This window comes from Polyodon spathula, chromosome 14, assembly GCF_017654505.1.
Source record: "Polyodon spathula isolate WHYD16114869_AA chromosome 14, ASM1765450v1, whole genome shotgun sequence".
NCBI classification, from domain to species: Eukaryota; Metazoa; Chordata; class Actinopteri; order Acipenseriformes; family Polyodontidae; genus Polyodon; species Polyodon spathula.
Genome location: NC_054547.1, coordinates 27,734,646 through 27,752,007, shown reverse-complemented (window position 1 = coordinate 27,752,007; position 17,362 = coordinate 27,734,646). Strand labels below are relative to the sequence as shown.

The 17,362-nt window shown below is 35.6% G+C and overlaps 1 protein-coding gene and 1 long non-coding RNA gene across 3 annotated transcripts; one reads left to right on the top strand and one right to left on the bottom strand.

Annotated features, from left to right (window-relative positions):
- Positions 1-7,480: 7,480 nt before the first annotated feature.
- On the bottom strand, positions 7,481-8,366 carry LOC121327303. The gene is made up of 3 exons (XR_005951542.1): positions 8,277-8,366; positions 8,065-8,184; positions 7,481-7,629 (listed from the first exon to the last, which is right to left on the bottom strand). It is a non-coding gene; the product is annotated as an uncharacterized LOC121327303 (long non-coding RNA).
- A 3,309-nt stretch (positions 8,367-11,675) lies between these two features.
- Positions 11,676-16,838, top strand: LOC121327281 (transmembrane protein 212-like). Of its 2 annotated transcripts, XM_041271223.1 has the most exons (4): positions 11,676-11,912; positions 12,642-12,701; positions 15,070-15,393; positions 16,213-16,838. In XM_041271223.1, exons 1-4 carry the CDS (start codon positions 11,754-11,756, stop codon positions 16,231-16,233), a joined length of 564 nt encoding a protein of 187 aa, XP_041127157.1. In that variant the 5' UTR covers positions 11,676-11,753; the 3' UTR covers positions 16,234-16,838. The 2 variants fall into 2 exon arrangements, with proteins under 2 accessions (XP_041127157.1, XP_041127156.1); XM_041271222.1 differs by lacking the exon at positions 16,213-16,838 and having other exon boundaries at positions 15,070-16,206.
- Positions 16,839-17,362: the final 524 nt, after the last annotated feature.

Here is a 17,362-nt window from a genome sequence, read left to right as displayed (position 1 = left end):
AGGTTATAAGACAGCACTCCGGGGAGGTGTGGCCAAGAAAGATACCACATCTGCCCGAGCGTGTGCAATTCTGCAGTTAATTTTCTTTTTTACAGTTTCTTCTGTAAAAATAAATACATAAACACACACTTGCAAATACTGTATTTGACGGAAAGCCTCGTTTAAGGATAGGGCTAGTTTATACAGGTACAGCGTAAACAAAAGTGTTTTAAAATGAGGCTCAGTAGCTTAGTGGAGCGCTCAATGTTTTCTTTGGGAAATGTTCATTTCCCAAAGTTGTAATCATCTAAAATAATAATTACAAAAAGAAAAAAAAAACATTTAAAAAGGTTTTCTTGCTATCAAAAGTAGTCTCCATTGTTAATCCACAGGCGTGGCACTGTCTGGTGCTGATGGGGTCTGCAGAACCTGCATGTTTTCTGAAAAAGTGGTAGTTCACCGCTTCCTATGAGTCATGAGACTTAAACGTTAATAAGCACTTTTCTTTCTTTCGCTTGAAAAACAGCGATTAGACAAATGTGGAATGATATTTTTGCTGTTTAAATAATGTGTAATACTATATAATAATATAATATAAAATACTGTAATACTATATAATAATATAAATAAAACAATACATTTTAATTGTGTTTTTTTCCCTCTAAAACTAGTTTTTTTAAATCACGAAAACATTACGAACGTTATTTCAAACTCGCTTGAAGTTTAATGTTGAGGTCACTATTTTCCTAAATTGCTTGCCACACACCCCTTGAGGGCACGGTCTTAATGTATAAACTTCCTACATAAATAATAAAAACATAAATAATAAATCAATGACGAGTATCTCATAAATATAACTGACATTTCATGTTAATTCAATATTTATTTATTTTTTATTAGTTTGTATTTCACTTGATGACCTTAACACCCCGCAATTAATTGCTATTTGCATATTGAGCAGCATCTTTTCAGGAGAGGTGCATTTGCTCAAAGCGCATTTCGCAATTTGATTATATCGCTTTACTCAAAGACCGCAGAAGCTTCGTTCTTAGCTTATCTGGTATTTTCCATTTTGATCAAAATAATTTCCTCAAACTAATACCGAAATAACCTTTCATTTTGTGCTTTGATAATTAAATGTTCAAATCGCGAAATGTTTTTATTTATTTCTTTTTTATCGGTGATTGATCGAATCATGACTAACATTGTTTTCCTCTTGTTTATAAATGCACTTGAAACGGATTAATATAATCAGATCACATCAGAAGCACTTGCATGTCTCCCTACAGAAAGTTGGAGAGTATTGGAATACCATTACAATCATGACTCATACCTAAATGCGATAGTGCTATGATTTCCCTAAATACACAGAGCCATTGCATTTACATATATTGGTTCTTAGTTTAAACTGATTCCTTTCCATTCTCACTGGTGTGAAGAGTAATTAGCATTTCTCTTACACTTTCCTTTCCTGTGCAGTCTATTAGTTGTTTGGTGGCATCCTCATATTTTTTGTGAAAAGTGGATGGTCCATACCTGATACTACTAATATCTAAAAACATTGTTTTTTTTTTTCTGTGGGGCTAAGAAAAACTATTTGGAAAAATATAGAAGCCCTTTTTTCATTTGTTTAAGTTTTGCTTCCCTAGGTTACAGTTTTTGTATGCACTGAAAAAAGTATTTAATGATGACATGTATGCAAATCCAATTTAAAGTCACAATAACCTCCCACACTTTTGGCGGCAGTTTTCAAATATGATCATGTTAGCTGATGGTGAAAGTACACCTCTTACATAAAAGTCATTTTTAAGTTTCAGGCCAATTTTAAAAATAAGTTATGGTGAGTCTATTTCTACTTCCTTCCTTTTGCCAACACTCTGACTTTTACGAACAAGCATGTCAGTAGTAAACAATGCAGCTTTAAATTCAAAATCAGAGCTAGCAGTATGATGAAAAAGTTATTGAATGTCATATATCAACAGTGTGTACAGAACAGTATAGAAGAAGAATCAGCAATACAATGTTTACTTAATCAGATACACACTATGCAAAAATGTAATTGCAACAAACGGAGAGATGGCCAGACAGACATCCACTATCTACAGTACATCCAGACTTTCATATTCTCAATAGCTTATGCCAAATAATGTTAATACAGAGTTGCATGAAAATGGGATATGTCATTCTCCAGATAGATGTGTAAACTGTATGTACCACGTGCTCCACCACACCTCTTTCGCAGGGCATTTCATCCCCAGAGCGGGACTGTAAGATCCATACTATTTCTTACCAGCCTTTGACTCGCAGGATTTAAGTAATGCTCTCCTCTGTGTTTAGCAAACACATTGTCATCCTTAATTTGTGCTGTACAAAACACATGACATATTTAGTAAACAAAGTGTGATGAGCAAGGTTCCTCTAAATCTCTTGCTTGTGCTAAAAATCAATCAACCAAAAACCAAATGTGCTGAGTTCACATGCTAAATAATACAGTTCGGAGGAAACAATGACTGCTTTGTTTTGTGTGCAATAGGTATACATTGTGAAATAAACTATTAGCCACAAGCTGCAGGTTATTTAGAGGAACCTTATCACATGATAAGAAGGAAAGACAGAGAACTAACTTACTTCATACTGCCTGCACCACATATCCGCTTCAGAAGCAAACTGGTTTTACAATAAATAATCAGGCATCTGAGAAGGGAAGGCATGGGATTACTGAATTGATTTCCAACTGGATTACTTGGGGGTATAGCAGTACAGTAAACATTTCACTTACTGTTATGCTTTTCACACACAAGAGAACGCAAAAGATGCTGCAAATGTAACCTCTCGTATAGCCTATTGTTAATGTTTGTATAAATGCATGTTGTTAAGCACAATTAACCAAACTTTTAGCCTTATATTATTAATATATTATTATTATTATTATTATTATTATTAGTAGTAATGGTAGTAGTAGTATTTTCTTTCTATATTTATTTTAAGATGTCCCAGGAACAACAGAACTCCACCTCTTCTTCCACTGCACAGAACTGGAATGAATTGTTAGCATCAATTGGCATATTGTGCAATAAGTAAAGGATATAGTTAACAAACAACATAAATGTACAGTATCATTTTAAATAAAGACTTTTGTTTGAATGTTGTTAACATTACAAGACATCCATGTTTCATTATAATGTGTGTGTGTGTGTGTTAAGCAGATTCTGTGCTCGGCACTTCTACCGTAGCTGCAGACCAGCAGTGACTGGCATCTCGGAGCAGAGGCAGAGTATAGGGACCGGCAGATGTGTACAGGAACACTAGGATGCTCAGGCTGGTACTCCGCCCATAGAACTGCCAGTGCATGAAGCTGCTCAGGAACCTCGTATGTATTTTTACACATCCCCCTGTTCTCAATCTTATGTTCACATTGGCCTAAGGATCATACCATTTTTTATTGTATTGTAGTGTAAACCTCCCACGTGTTCCCACATTTTCCACATACATTTATAGCAAGGGCAGTTCTAGGATTTTTTGTTTGGGGTAGCAAGAGATACTGTGGGGTGGCAGTGGGGATGGGGTGACGAGGAGGAGGTATGGTATCAAATCAATAACAAAAAGAGCAGAAGCTTGATTTAAAAAAAAACAAAAAACTGGATCCTTCTGTTTTTATGGTACTTTCTACAATGATCTACAAAAGTCATTCATGTGCAGGGATTTTGCACGTTCAGATTCAACGCTTAGTACTCCCAGGTTGCTCAGCCGGCTGTCTGCCATTACAGAATGTAAGTGGGTTTTCACAGTCTTCAGTGTAGAGAAGCTATGCTCACAAGCAGCACTGCTTACAGGGATTGTTACTGCAATTTTACATAAACAAATGAGTTCATGAAAAACCTCCTCAAATGGTTCCAGAAATCTTGGGAACTCAAGCAAACTGGATGGCTTCTGCATGCAACTCTTAACTTTGCGATCCAAGATTCGATGGGCCTGAGTAGTACATGGCTGAGAACTTCTATATCTGAACCATATGCTTCTGCTAGTGGATTTACAACCTCTTTCTCCAAAAAAGTGTTCACCATTGGGACTCAGGGCATGTATTCCCTTCATGAGATGGCAGTTTTTTCACTATATTTACACGACAAACCCCTTAAATTATATTTTTATCTACTTTTGCCGTTATGTTTCATTCCATTCAGGTCTATACCAGACTGTCTTTTTGTTCTATTCTTTGGTAAGACATAGGCCTATATATTAATATTTACTTTTACTGACACTAAAAGGAATACAATACAAATGAAAGTGAAAAATTTAAGAAGTCACAGCTCATATGATTTATTTCACAGCTTTTGTGTGTGAGTAAGGCATTATTCTTTCATTTTACAGCTTATGTCGATGTTTACAGCCTGCAGAAAAAAATAATGCTAACTGAACTTGTGGAAAACGCTTTGTGAATATGCATAGCCCCATAGCCTTTACTCCTCACAAAACAACAAAAGAGATAATGCACCATATGTTGTACATAATCGCCTCAAAACCGGTGAAACTTGTGTTATTTATATATCACTATTAAAATGAATGAAGTCTTACTTGGCTCAACTCATATGCATCAAATCACACTGGCGACTGGTACGCGCATCCATGATTGAGACACTCCTACTACTGTAACAAATGCAGTGATAATGACCCAATACTATTGCAATTTTTTTTCTCTGTGGCACTAATACGCTTCTGTACATGAAGCTCTCCTCAAGACTATCCCCTCCCCTTAATTGCTATGAATTGAGTAATCTGCATTGGTAAGGCCGGCCAATTTTGTTTCTAATTCAGAACAGCATAGCAACGCATTTCCTGAAAAGTATGGCAAAAACATCGTGATAAAAACTGTCATGACTTGTCCATGTAAAAACCGTCATTGCTATTATGTACATGTTAAGGCATCTCCTGTTGATAGCATAGCTTGCGTACATTATGATTCATGTTGTTTCTCTTTGCAATTGTGCACATCATTCGGTTGAGGTAATGTCACAGAAGTTATTGCTCAACTTTCCATCCAGTTCTCCAGCTTTCTGGCAGCATGTGAAGGCCTGAGGGAGGAGAGAAGCCCTCTGTCTGCCTGCCTCAATTGACTGTAAACAGGAAAGCATTAACTTTTCCCACCCGTGTTAAAAATTCCATTCCAACAGTTACCACATCTAATTTAATGCTATATGAGTTGCTTTATATATATATATATATATATATATATATATATATATATATATATATATATATATATATATTATAAATCACACACACACACACACACACACACACACACACACAGTGCCTATAGAAAGTCTACACCCCCTTGAACTTTTTTCACATTTTGTTGTGTCAGTGCCTCAGAGTTTCATGCATTTAAATTAGGATTTTTTTTCCATTAATCTACACACCATACTCCACACTGTTAAGGGGAAAAAAGTTTTTATTGAGAAAAAAATTATATATTAAAAATACAAAACTGAAAGATCATAATTAGATAAGTCTCCACCCCCCTGAGTTAATACTTGGTGGAAGCACCTTTGGCAGCAATTACATCTGTGAGTCTGTTGGGATAGGTCTCTACCAACTTTGCACACCTAGATTTGGCAATATTTGACCATTCTTCTTTACAAAACTGTTCAAGCTCTGTCAAGTTTCTTGGGGAGCGTTGATGGACAGCAGTCTTCAAGTCATGCCACAAATTTTCGATTGGATTTAGGTCGGGGCTCTGACTGGGCCACTCAAGGACATTTACCTTTTTGTTCCTTAGCCACTCCACTGTAGCTTTGGCTGTGTGCTTTGAGTCGTTGTCATGCTGAAAGGTGAACTTCCATCCCAGTTTCAGCTTTCTTGCAGAGGGCAGCAGGTTTTCCTCAAGGGCTTCTCTGTACTTTGTTCCATTCATTTTCCCTTCTATCCTGACAAGTGCCCCAGTCCCTGTTGATGAGAAACATCCCCATAACATGATGCTGCCACCACCATGCTTCACAGTACGGATGGTATTCTTTGGGTGAGGCGCTGTGTTGGGTTTGCGTCAAATATAACGCTTTTCTTGAGTAATGGCTTCCTTCTTGCCACTCTACCATACAGGCCAGATTTGTGGAGTGCTTGGGATATTGTTGTCACATGCACACTTTGACAAGTCTTGTCCATAAATGCCTGTAGCTCTTGCAAAGTTGCCATTATCCTCTTGGTAGCCTGTCTGATCAGTCTCCTTCTTGCTCTGTCATCCAGTTTGGAGGGATGGCCTGATCTAGGCAAGGTCTTGGTGGTGCCATACACCTTCCACTTCTTAATAATCGTCTTGACTGTGCTCCAAGGGATATTCAAGGCGTTTGATATTTTTTTATACCCATCCCCTGATCTGTGCCTTTCAACAACTTTGTCCCGGAGTTCTTTTGAAAGCGCCTTGGTGCTCATAGTTTAGTCTTTGAAATGCACTACCCAACATAGGAAACCTACAGAAACTGCCAAATTTATCCTGAAATCATGTGAATCACTACAACTTAACACAGGTGGAGGACACTTAACTTGGTGTGTGATTCTGAAGGCGACTGGTTACACCTCAGCTAAATTAGGATTGCTATTACAAGGGGGGTGGACACTTATTCAACCAAGCTATTTCATTTTTTATTTTTTATTAATTTTCTACAAATTTTTAGAATATTTTTTCACTTGGAAGTTGTGGGGTAGGATGTGTAGATAAATGAAAAAACAGAACAAAACTATTTTAATGCATTTTAACTCCAGGCTATAAGGCAGCAAAAGGTGAACATTTTGAAAGGGGGTGTAGACTTTCTATAGGCACTACTATATATATATATATATATATATATATATATATATATATATATATATATATATATATATATATATATGGTGCTGTCCGACCACGAAGGATATATATGTGGGGACGGCCGAGTATCATACGTTCGGTACATATGTATGCAAGCATGGTATATGCATAGCATATATATATATATATATATATAATCTATTATATAGATATTATATTATATATATATATATATATATATATATATATATATATATATATGCATGGTCATGTGATGCTGTTTAACCAATCAGAGGTGGTTATTATTCCAAGCCGTGTTATAAGTAAGCAATACGACACGACAGGGTGTGGGATATACTCTAATATCCACACGCCCCGGGTGTGTTATAAGTCACGAGGCGAAGCCAATTTTGGTCAAAACAGGTCACATGGGGGTGTTGATATTACAGCATATCACCATGGGTCTGCACTTTTTTCAAAAACGGGCAAATCACTGGCAGATATCCATAGATAGAATTTAAAAACAAAAACGGCAGACATATCTGCTTCGCCTCGTGACTTATAATGCACCCGGGGCGTGTGGGTATTAGAGTATATCCCACACCCTGTCGTGCCTTATTGCTTGCGTATAGCACGGCTTGCATACTAATGAGCCGCTTCACACTGAATAAATCAATACGCACCACTAAGTTCTAAATTCCATGACAAACCGCCATTTTATTTGTTATTAGTTACAAAACCACTTCCACAAATGAGTGCCATTTGACCAATTTCCTTTACTATATTTGGGGATGAAATTCCACATAACTGGTACAACACCAACTTTCTGAAGGAAGTCAGCAGTCCATCTGAAAAAAAACAAACAAACAAAAAAAAAAAAAACTATAAAATAAGGGCACCAGCATGAGTAAACAGATAGCAGTAGATGAGGAACTGCTAAATGAAATAGAAGAAAGCAAAGATTGAAAAAAAAAAACTACAGCATGGGCTGGTTAATGTACTTAAAGAAAAAAAAAATATAGATATTCATTTTATGGAAATAAATCCAAAAAAACTCAGCGACATAAGGTAATTTTATGCCAGTGCAAGAAGTTAAACTGAGGGCCAGTATTCAGTCTCCAGTTTAATAACGCTGAGCTGGACTAAATACATATTTTAACAGTAGAAGTTTTAACATCTCTGCTGACAGGGAGTTTAAAACCAGTAGTAATATATTCATGTCAGTAAAGAAAACTGTTAGAAAAGCAGGTAACGACAAGGCCAGACATGACCCCCCGAATTACCTGCCTGGATTTTAAACAACTGTGGGAAACTGACGTACTGTCTCCTGACACCGCGGTCAGATTGGTGCGTAAAGTCTGGTTCGATCGACTTAATCTGGCACGACTTGGACGCGAGGGTGTCTGACAAATAACAAAAACATATTTTGACATCCAAAAGTATGAAAACGTTCTAGAATGTGTGTACCTCGCATATAACAAGTTAACAAACTCACTTCAAGATCCGGCTTCAGTCTCCATCGCTGCTGCTCCCTTTACTTCCTAGCGTCATTTGAAACTCCGCCCATCACCATCAGTCCTCTAGTTTCTAGTGAGATGGCACTTTCGTTGCAGAAATTCACAATACATTTTTAATAAGCGAACAATGAATTAAATTAAATAAAAATTGGGACTATATTACACTGCGAATGTATGCACAATAAAAGTTTCTGGTTTTGCCTTAATTTAAATGTGTTTTAATTAATTTGTTTTCCCACAAATGACAGGTAGCCGTGTTACAAGCGCTATAAAGCGCTTCGGACCATGCGGTTCCGATGATATATACCACTTCTGTGGTGGTTAAAAGCCCTCGGCTGATGCCTCAGGTCTTATCACCACCCCAGGCATGGTATATATCATGGGAAGCGCACGGCCCGTCGTGGTTTATACCTTACATAGACACCGTGCTTCCTTGCTTTACCACGATGACATGTGCTTCACAATGCATTGAATATTTAGAAATTTGAAAATAAACTTTAAATTCAGTAACAAATGTTTTGAATGAAGTAAATTCAAAATGTCTTCAAGAATTTTAGTCAGAGTGCTTGTCATTTACCCCACAGAATAGTGGGTGTTTCATAGTAAAGAATGAAATCCCTATCGCATCGCACTTGATATAAGAAGAAACAACAGGTGCCAGCAATACCTCTCACACAGAAACCTTTGTCCTGCCTGCAAAAAAAATACAATATTCCCGAGGGCTACAGAGTAAACAAGCACCAAAGATTGGACACACTAAGACTTTTATTGGATATTCAGTCTGTGTGTTTTTATATCCCACCACTGGTGTTTTATATCTAACAATGCAATGGTTTGGAGGCATTGTGGTCCAGTCGTTAAAGTCCAGGGCTTATTACCAGAAGGTCACTGGTTCAAATCTTACCTCTGCCACTGACTTTGAGACCCTGAGTAAGTTAATTAACCTTCTTGTGCTGCATCCTGCAGATGAGATGTTAAATCAATGTCCTGTTGTAAGTGACTCAGCGTATAGTTCACAGCCTATCTTTGTAAAAGTGTTTTGTGATGATGGTCAATAAATAAAATACAATTAAATAGGTAAATATAAAAATAAAATCAATCATAAAAGTACAGCATATTATTAAAAAAAAACAAAAAAACATACAGACTCCAGTAGAGAAAAAGTTTAAGAAAATACAGCAGAAAGTGCATCTTAAAGGTTTTTTAAAATTTGGCTACTGTTGTGGATTCTCTAATAAAGGTTGGTAGTGGGTTCCAAAGAAAAGGAGTAACACAGCTAAAACCATGCCATCCCAGCGTAACACGTTTTGGAAGCATGTATTTTAACAGTTCAGAGTTAAAGGATCTAAGCTGCCTCCCAGGGATGTAAGGGCTAAGAAGGTCCATTACATAACTAGGACCCTGACCGTGCAAAGCCTTGTAGGTCAACAGCGATATATTAAAGGAAACATGGGACTGGACTGGAAGCCAATGCAAACGCTTAAGAACCAAAGTAATGCCTGCTTGGCTCAGGTAAGAACCCTTGCTGCTGCATTTTTCACCCTCTGCAATCGAAGTAAAGAGAGAGCAGGAAGATTAACAAAAAGAGCATTGCAATAATCCAACAGAGATGCAACAAATGCATGAACAAGAATCTCAGCATCCCTAGGAGGCAAAAAATTGCACACTCTGGAAATGTTCTTTTCACCACTGAAGAGATGTGTTTTTCAAATAAAACCTTTGAGTGAAGATGAACACCTAAGCTGTTGACTAACAAAGAGGCATCTACAAGGAAATCACCAATAGAACATGAAAACCCAATCAAAGAGCAAAGCTGGGTAATAGATTCAGTAACCAATAGCTCAGTTTTACTAGCATTCAATAAATATATATATATATATATATATATATATATATATATATATATATATATATATATATATATATATATATATAAGCAGATATGATTGTATAAGGATTGCATTACTCCAAGAAGATATATAGTTGTATAGCCTCTATTACCAGAGATAACCGGTACCAGGCCATAGTTTGTTCAGGTATCGGTAATCAATAATTACTGCAGATTTGTTAATGGCATTCCAAATCCATTACCTCCCGAAATAATTATCAAGTAACTCCTGTACCTGCACAGATTTGTACTGTGCATACACCCACAAGAGGTAGAAGGCAGGGCTGAATGATTATAGGGCAGAAGAGCATTGCACAAAAGTGATGTTTGTATTAAAATGTATTAAAAGAGGCGTTTGTAAAATCAAACTTGATCATACTGTTTTTTTTCTCCATTTCCCTCTTCAGCAAAACCATTGTTTTTGTCCTATCCGATCCTCATAAAGTAGTGTATGGCGCCATCTAGACAGTATAATGGGGAATGCACAACACACAACTTTGGGAGATGGAAGAGATGATCTGGACTGAAGCTCATATAAAAGTTTATGAAATAGTGTGTGTGTGTGTGTGTGTGTGTGTGTGTGTGTGTGTGTGTGTGTGTGTGTGTGTGTGTCTCTCTCTCTCTCTCTCTCTCTCTCTCTCTAAATATATATCATCTGTGCAATTTTTTAAAGACACACAAGTTATTACCAAACTAAATTTCCTTGGTCAGCTCAGATGTGTTTAGCATGTCACAAGGGGAAGTGACAATGTCACTCTCCAGTGAAGTGCAAGAATATATAATTATTATTAAATGAAAAAAACAATTTAACTAAAACATGTGTTTTAGTTAAATTGTTTTTAGAACTCAGAAGTGCGTGACAGGTGTACAGTAAAGGTAGAATTGTTGAATACATATAATATATATATATATATTATATATATATATATATATATATATATATATACTATATGTGTCACACACACACACACACACACACACACATATATACATCATTCATGTTATTTGGTTTCTATACTTGTTTTGTTTCCATTTTTCTTTTTATCCTTGAAACTTCTTTTTTTTTAAATTTGAGCTTGGCATTGTTTGGAAAAATATGTTCTCTATTAATGACTATTAGAAGAAGCTTCAAATTAGTTCCACAGAAGAGTTTTTTTTTGCATCATCAATGTCAGACTAAAGATAAGAGAGTCAGACTAGTTTGATCATTAGCACACAGTCTACACCTGAGCAAGCTTCCCTACTGACACCTTTAAGGTGGTTTGGTAGAGCTGTTGCTGACTGCTAAGCTTGATACTGTTGTGTAGATATTGCATTACAAGATAAGTGCACTAACAGGATCCCTAAATAAAGCTTTGGTTCTTTGAATGGGTATCCTGCATGATGTTAGCAAACAAAGTGACAAAGTCTGCTTGTGGGATCAGGAAATCATTTTGTACACAGATACCTATGCGTATGCTAGCAACTGTTACTAAGACACTGACCACACACATTATACACAGAGAAATGGCATAGAAACATTGAGTATTATACAAGGACAAACCACAAAGGAGCTTACCTGTTCAAAATGGGGGCTATGTACCGCTACATTGGGGGAACGCTGCTTGCCTTTGGTCTTCTCAGTTTGTTTTCTGGGGTTCTTGCTTTTTTTCCAGTTTTCAGCTACAAGCCCTGGTACATTGGCTGGAGTGTCAAAATTGCCACTCCAATCTGGAACGGAGTTTTGGTAAGAAAACTCATTTTTAATATTTGCTACAGGAGTTTACTTTGCAATGCTTCATTTTGAAAAGGAAAACCAATTTACAAATGTCATCTGGCAAGGGGTGTTGTGAGTAGAGTGCAGATGCCCCCAGAATCTTTAGAATGTTTGGCCTTTATCTGCCAAGTACCTTGCTTTGAACTGTGCTGTTAGTTTACTCACAAAAGCAGTGCTAAGTGATTTTACTTTATAGTCCCTTATGATATGTTTGAATAAGACTTTTCACCTTGAAGTCTTCACATATGCATTATGTTCTATAATAAAAGTATACAAAAATCATGTGAGAAATTATCATAAGAAATTATTTGGTGAACTTCAATAAATACAACTCCTGTTTCAGCCTGGTATGATACAGGCGCATAAATTAAACTACCTTACCTACGACAAAATTAGATAGTCCAAGATTAGTGCTTATCAGGGTCTGTTAACCATCACAGTTGTCCTGTGTGCTGCTAGGAAGATTTGTTTTTCGCTACAAAATATGTCTCCACCCAACGCAAAATAAATGCCCCCCTTATCAAATGTGCATCTATGTATCTTTGTCTTTCTTTAGATTTATTATGAGAATATTTAAAAACTAAATTCAGATCACAGTTTTAAATACAATTACTGATATACACACACTTTTGAATTTGTAATTTATTTTAATATTCTTAATATTTTCTTTCATTTGGTTAATGTATTTTAATGTTTCAGGCCATCATTGCAGGCACGTGTGTACTGCTGGCGTACAGAGAACAGACAAAAAGATCACTGGTAATGTAAATAATGATCAATTTGTTTATTTACATACAGTATAAGGGACTGCCTCCTGTTATTGATGTTAAGCCCGTTACAACATGCACATTTTGAGTAACATATTGTAAAGAACACATGATTTTGTCATGTTTTAGAATAAAGGAATACCTAACACATACTTCATTTGCAGACTTCATATTTTTTCATTGCAAATCTTTAATAAACTTCAGGGGAGAAGAAATAGCACATTCTTAGAAATATCTCTGTGTATCAGGCTTGCACAGATAGCTTCTTCAGAGAAGGTACAGTTATATGTTGACTTTATTAAACACTCATTTCCATGTTGAATGTGGTGGGATTCTAAACAGCTGCAGAATGATAAAATTATGAAAATTCAAAATTAAGTGTTCTTTTAACAAAGCAAAAAACAAAAAAAAAAAAAAAAGGAATTAGTGAGATTTAATACAGTAATCTGTAGTTCACAAACGTTAAAGGGTCTGGTTAAGAGTATGAAGGAGTCAAAGGATACATTAACTTCTCTATCCAATAAAAACAAACAAATAAAAAAAAAAACCTCTCAAAACACTCCTGTTGATTACATTTTCTCACAAGTCTGCCTTTCAAAGAACGTTGACCCATCAAAAAAGACCACAAAAAAACAAATAAGTGCTTGTGTGGTTAATTAAGCAATTTACTAATCTAGTCAGTAAATATAATTAGAAACTTTTTACACCATTTTGTTTCTTCAACAGGTTTAACAAACGTGTCACATACAGATTAACCCAGATGGTGTTCTGATATACCGTTCCAGCTACACTGCTCAGAGAAACACAATAGGATTACATTTTATGATGGCAACTACCCCTTTACCCACTTTAAATGAAATAAAACAAAATGACTTGATAATGTCTTGTTTCAGTCCTAGTTACTGGTACAGTCATCATTACCTGGCTAACATGACCAGCTGCCATCTGTGAAACCAGCTGTAAGTGTTACCAGGTTGTTGTTGTTTTGTTTATTATTGTCAGTGTGCCTAAAACTCTGTTATCAGTTTGAAATGCATACTGAAATATTTTCAAAAATAGCTGTAGTTAGACTATAATAGATGGAGATATAATAACATTGTTAATCAGTAAGCGCACCAATGTGTTTAGCCAGGTGATGTCCTAAAAGAAACACACACACACACACACACACACACACACACACACACACACACACACACACACACACACACACACACACACACCCTATGTGTGATCTCCTTTTTATATCTTAGTTTTACAAGGCCACTGTGTGCACAGCTAAAACTACCTCTGGGGAATGGTTACAAGATTCATAAATATGTGCACTGAAGGCTATGCAATAAAATAACATGGTCAAGTGACAAGCAGTTGTAAAATTGAACAGAATACAGCTTACAATATGTTTTGAAGGAAACGCACAACAATAAATGTGTATTTTAATTTGAAATCATCTATGACAATGTTCAGTGACATCTGGTACTACACAAGGTCAAAGAACTTTCTGTTTGCTTGCCTTTGAACCACTTTTTTTTTTCTGGTCAGGCTAAACGCAATTGTATATTTGTTGTTATTCATATAAAACAGGGGCCCAGAAGTGTATGTTTGCCTAGGGCCCCGTGAGGTTAATCTGACCCTGGCAGTAGGTCCAGGAAATAAATGATTCATAATGTTGTGTAATTGTTCAGAACTGTCAGCAATTACATTATTTAAAAATAAACTGAAAAACTATTGTAATTGTACTGATACAATTCTTAAATTGGTGGTGAATAAAAAATAACAACGTTTGTGGGATTCGTGATTTTATTGCTAAGCTGCTAATAATACGAATAATAAGAATAATTAAAAAGAAACAAAACATGCAAGCAGGGTTGAAAAAAAAAAACTAGTAAGTTACAAAACATACAAAAAACAAGAAGATTGAACAATTAGCATAATGCTGACAAACACACATTCTACAATACATTAGGGTACAACTGAACCTAGCAAAATAATACAGAGGAAATTCAAATAGCCTTTTTTTTGGCTAGGCTTTAGCTCTAATGGTCTTAAGTATGTATTTTGTACTTATGATTGGAGATAACCTTGTTTAAAGGGGCCTTGGAGAATAGGCAGTATTACATTTTTTGATAACAATCACTGAGGGACTATACAGTGTTTATGACTTATAAACATTTACAAGAACTAAGTGCAGTGGTGTAACAAAAAAAAAAAAAAAACACACACACACACACACACTTTTAAAAAATACAGAATTGTTTATTTGGTTTATTATAGTCTTCATGTTCTCCACAGAAGTCATTACCTGTAGATAACTGGCCTTGTTTTTTTATTAATTGTACCTTTTTTTTGTTTTATCATAGTGGGAAGTTAGCTACACCTTTGCCATCATGTGTACCATGCTCTCTCCAATACAATTCGCAATTGCCATTGCCTCCATCTTGATTGGCCCATATTGTTACTACACATTCGCTGGAGCTGTTGGAACCAATTACCTTGGCTACGCTGTGGAGCTCCCGTTTCCCTATGCCAAGTTTCAGAATGTATGTCAGGACCCATTGTTCTATCAATGGTATCACCTGGCCCTGCAGCTCCTAGACCTTGTCACCAGTGTCATTATCTTCAGCTTATCCCTGATCTTTATTATCAGGCTGACAATGAGGCTCCACAAAATTGGAAATTTAAATGTAAGTACGTTTATAGAACAGCACAGCCAATGAGAATCGATCCCCCTATCTGAGTCGCTCAGAAATTGCAGCATTGTAAAGCTGTATTTTCAATCTTTACAACAAAATAACATTCAAATATTGGGACAGTTCCACATGTGTTCATTTAATTAAAAAGCCCTTTCATGATCTCTGAGAGTACCTGTATTTTAATTCCCTGCTTTTCTATCACAGAATATACATTGCATTTTACATAAGAGATTTAAAAGATATTTTTATGTGGAGTATGTGCCTTCTTCTGTGTCACAAAATTCAGAGTAATTAACATGGCAATGTGTAAATGAGAGTATGCATTGCTCACCTGTACTGCATGAATGGATATGTAGAGTGTCAAGGCGGCTCAAGTTAGTTGGAGATTTGCATTCTCTGCATAGGTAATTTGAGGTACAGGTACTGATCTTTATCACTACCGTTTTAGTTTATAGAATAATATGGTTTATCTGCTGTGTGAACTTAAACACAGAAAACTCAAGTATGCATTAGCACAGGGACTGCCCTGGATCAGAGAATGACCCTTCATGCACAAATTCAACCCAGTGGACTTTACCATAGTTATCATGGCGTTTTTAATTACTGAGACATTGCTTGAATTGTTTAGATGATTTATCCTAAACATTGTCAAAATAAATAGAAAGGGACTCCCATTTGATGTGCCATCAGGAAATTGCAGGAGAAAATAAGTTTTGCCTCTCTAGATTAAAAATAGCCCCAATCTCTTTCCATGTTAGGATCGGTATAAGGTAGACAGATTATGTAATCCATATTGTTCTTTATTCACAGAAAACAAGGTGTGGATGGTAAACTGTACGTGTTGCCTCTGATGGTCCTGGTTAAATATGCCCCTGAAAAAAGAGGGACTGAATAATCTAATACCTGTAAGCCTGTGTTATACGAATAATTAGTAAATAGGGTATTGTATATTCAAGGTTAGTTGAACCTTATGGATGTATGAAATTAAAACATGCACATACAGTATATCGATATTTGAAATGTTCTATTTTCCTAGCACATCTTAATTATAGAGGTTGCTTTTGAAAAGAATTAAAAAATGTATAGTACACTTTATTTCTTATTTATTTTTTTTTTTACAAAATTCTTAAACACACTGTAGCCCACTGCAACCAGTTTTCATCAGAGACGGGGTTCCTGAAACTTTCTTGGTACTTCTTGACACAAGGCATCCTGACTGACAAACCCAATAATCATAGAATTGTTTTTTGTATTATGGTAGATACTGTTACAATGGACATTAGAAAATATTCTAACTGTACAATGGAGCTGATGTCCACCTGTGGACCACTGTTTGTCAAGTGTCAGGGTTATTTATGTACAGTATGTGTGGTTCCTCATACACCACATTGCGGTCTACCAGGGAACCCCAGTTTGGGAACCAGTGACCAGGAGTACTGTACATTATTACAGTATGATATGCTGTTCATTGTGTAATGCATGTAATCCATCTTTTGTCATATATATATATATATATATATATATATAATATATATATATATATATATATATATCGATAATATATATATATATAATATATATATAATATGACATGTTAACTGTTTATAAAATGTCCATATGATTGTCTTCAATAAAAGTTTATATAAATTGTGTTTCAATCGTTTGCCACGTATCATTGTTTGAAAGGTTTAAATGGGAACCAAAAACCTAAATCCCTAAATGGCATAATATTAGCTTAACTTTTTTTTTTTTTTTAATTGAATATTGTATGTGGAAATCAATGTCAAATTTGAAATAGAAACAAAAGTAAAATATAAACACAAAAATACCAAATGAAGCCTACTTTTTATTGAAAATGTATGTGATAGTTTACACTGTAGACAACTTTAGAAAAAAAAAAACATATATAATACTAAACGCAGATTTTAAACATTAAATATGATACAGTTCATTGTGCTAA

Bases quoted from the DNA above. Each gene is read 5' to 3' on its own strand.
- LOC121327281 (XM_041271222.1), top strand. From the start codon at position 11,754: ATGGGGGCTATGTACCGCTACATTGGGGGAACGCTGCTTGCCTTTGGT. The intron at 11,913-12,641 runs GTAAGAAAACTC...TTAATGTTTCAG, and splicing joins CAATCTGGAACGGAGTTTTG to GCCATCATTGCAGGCACGTG. The intron at 12,702-15,069 runs GTAATGTAAATA...GTTTTATCATAG, and splicing joins AACAGACAAAAAGATCACTG to TGGGAAGTTAGCTACACCTT.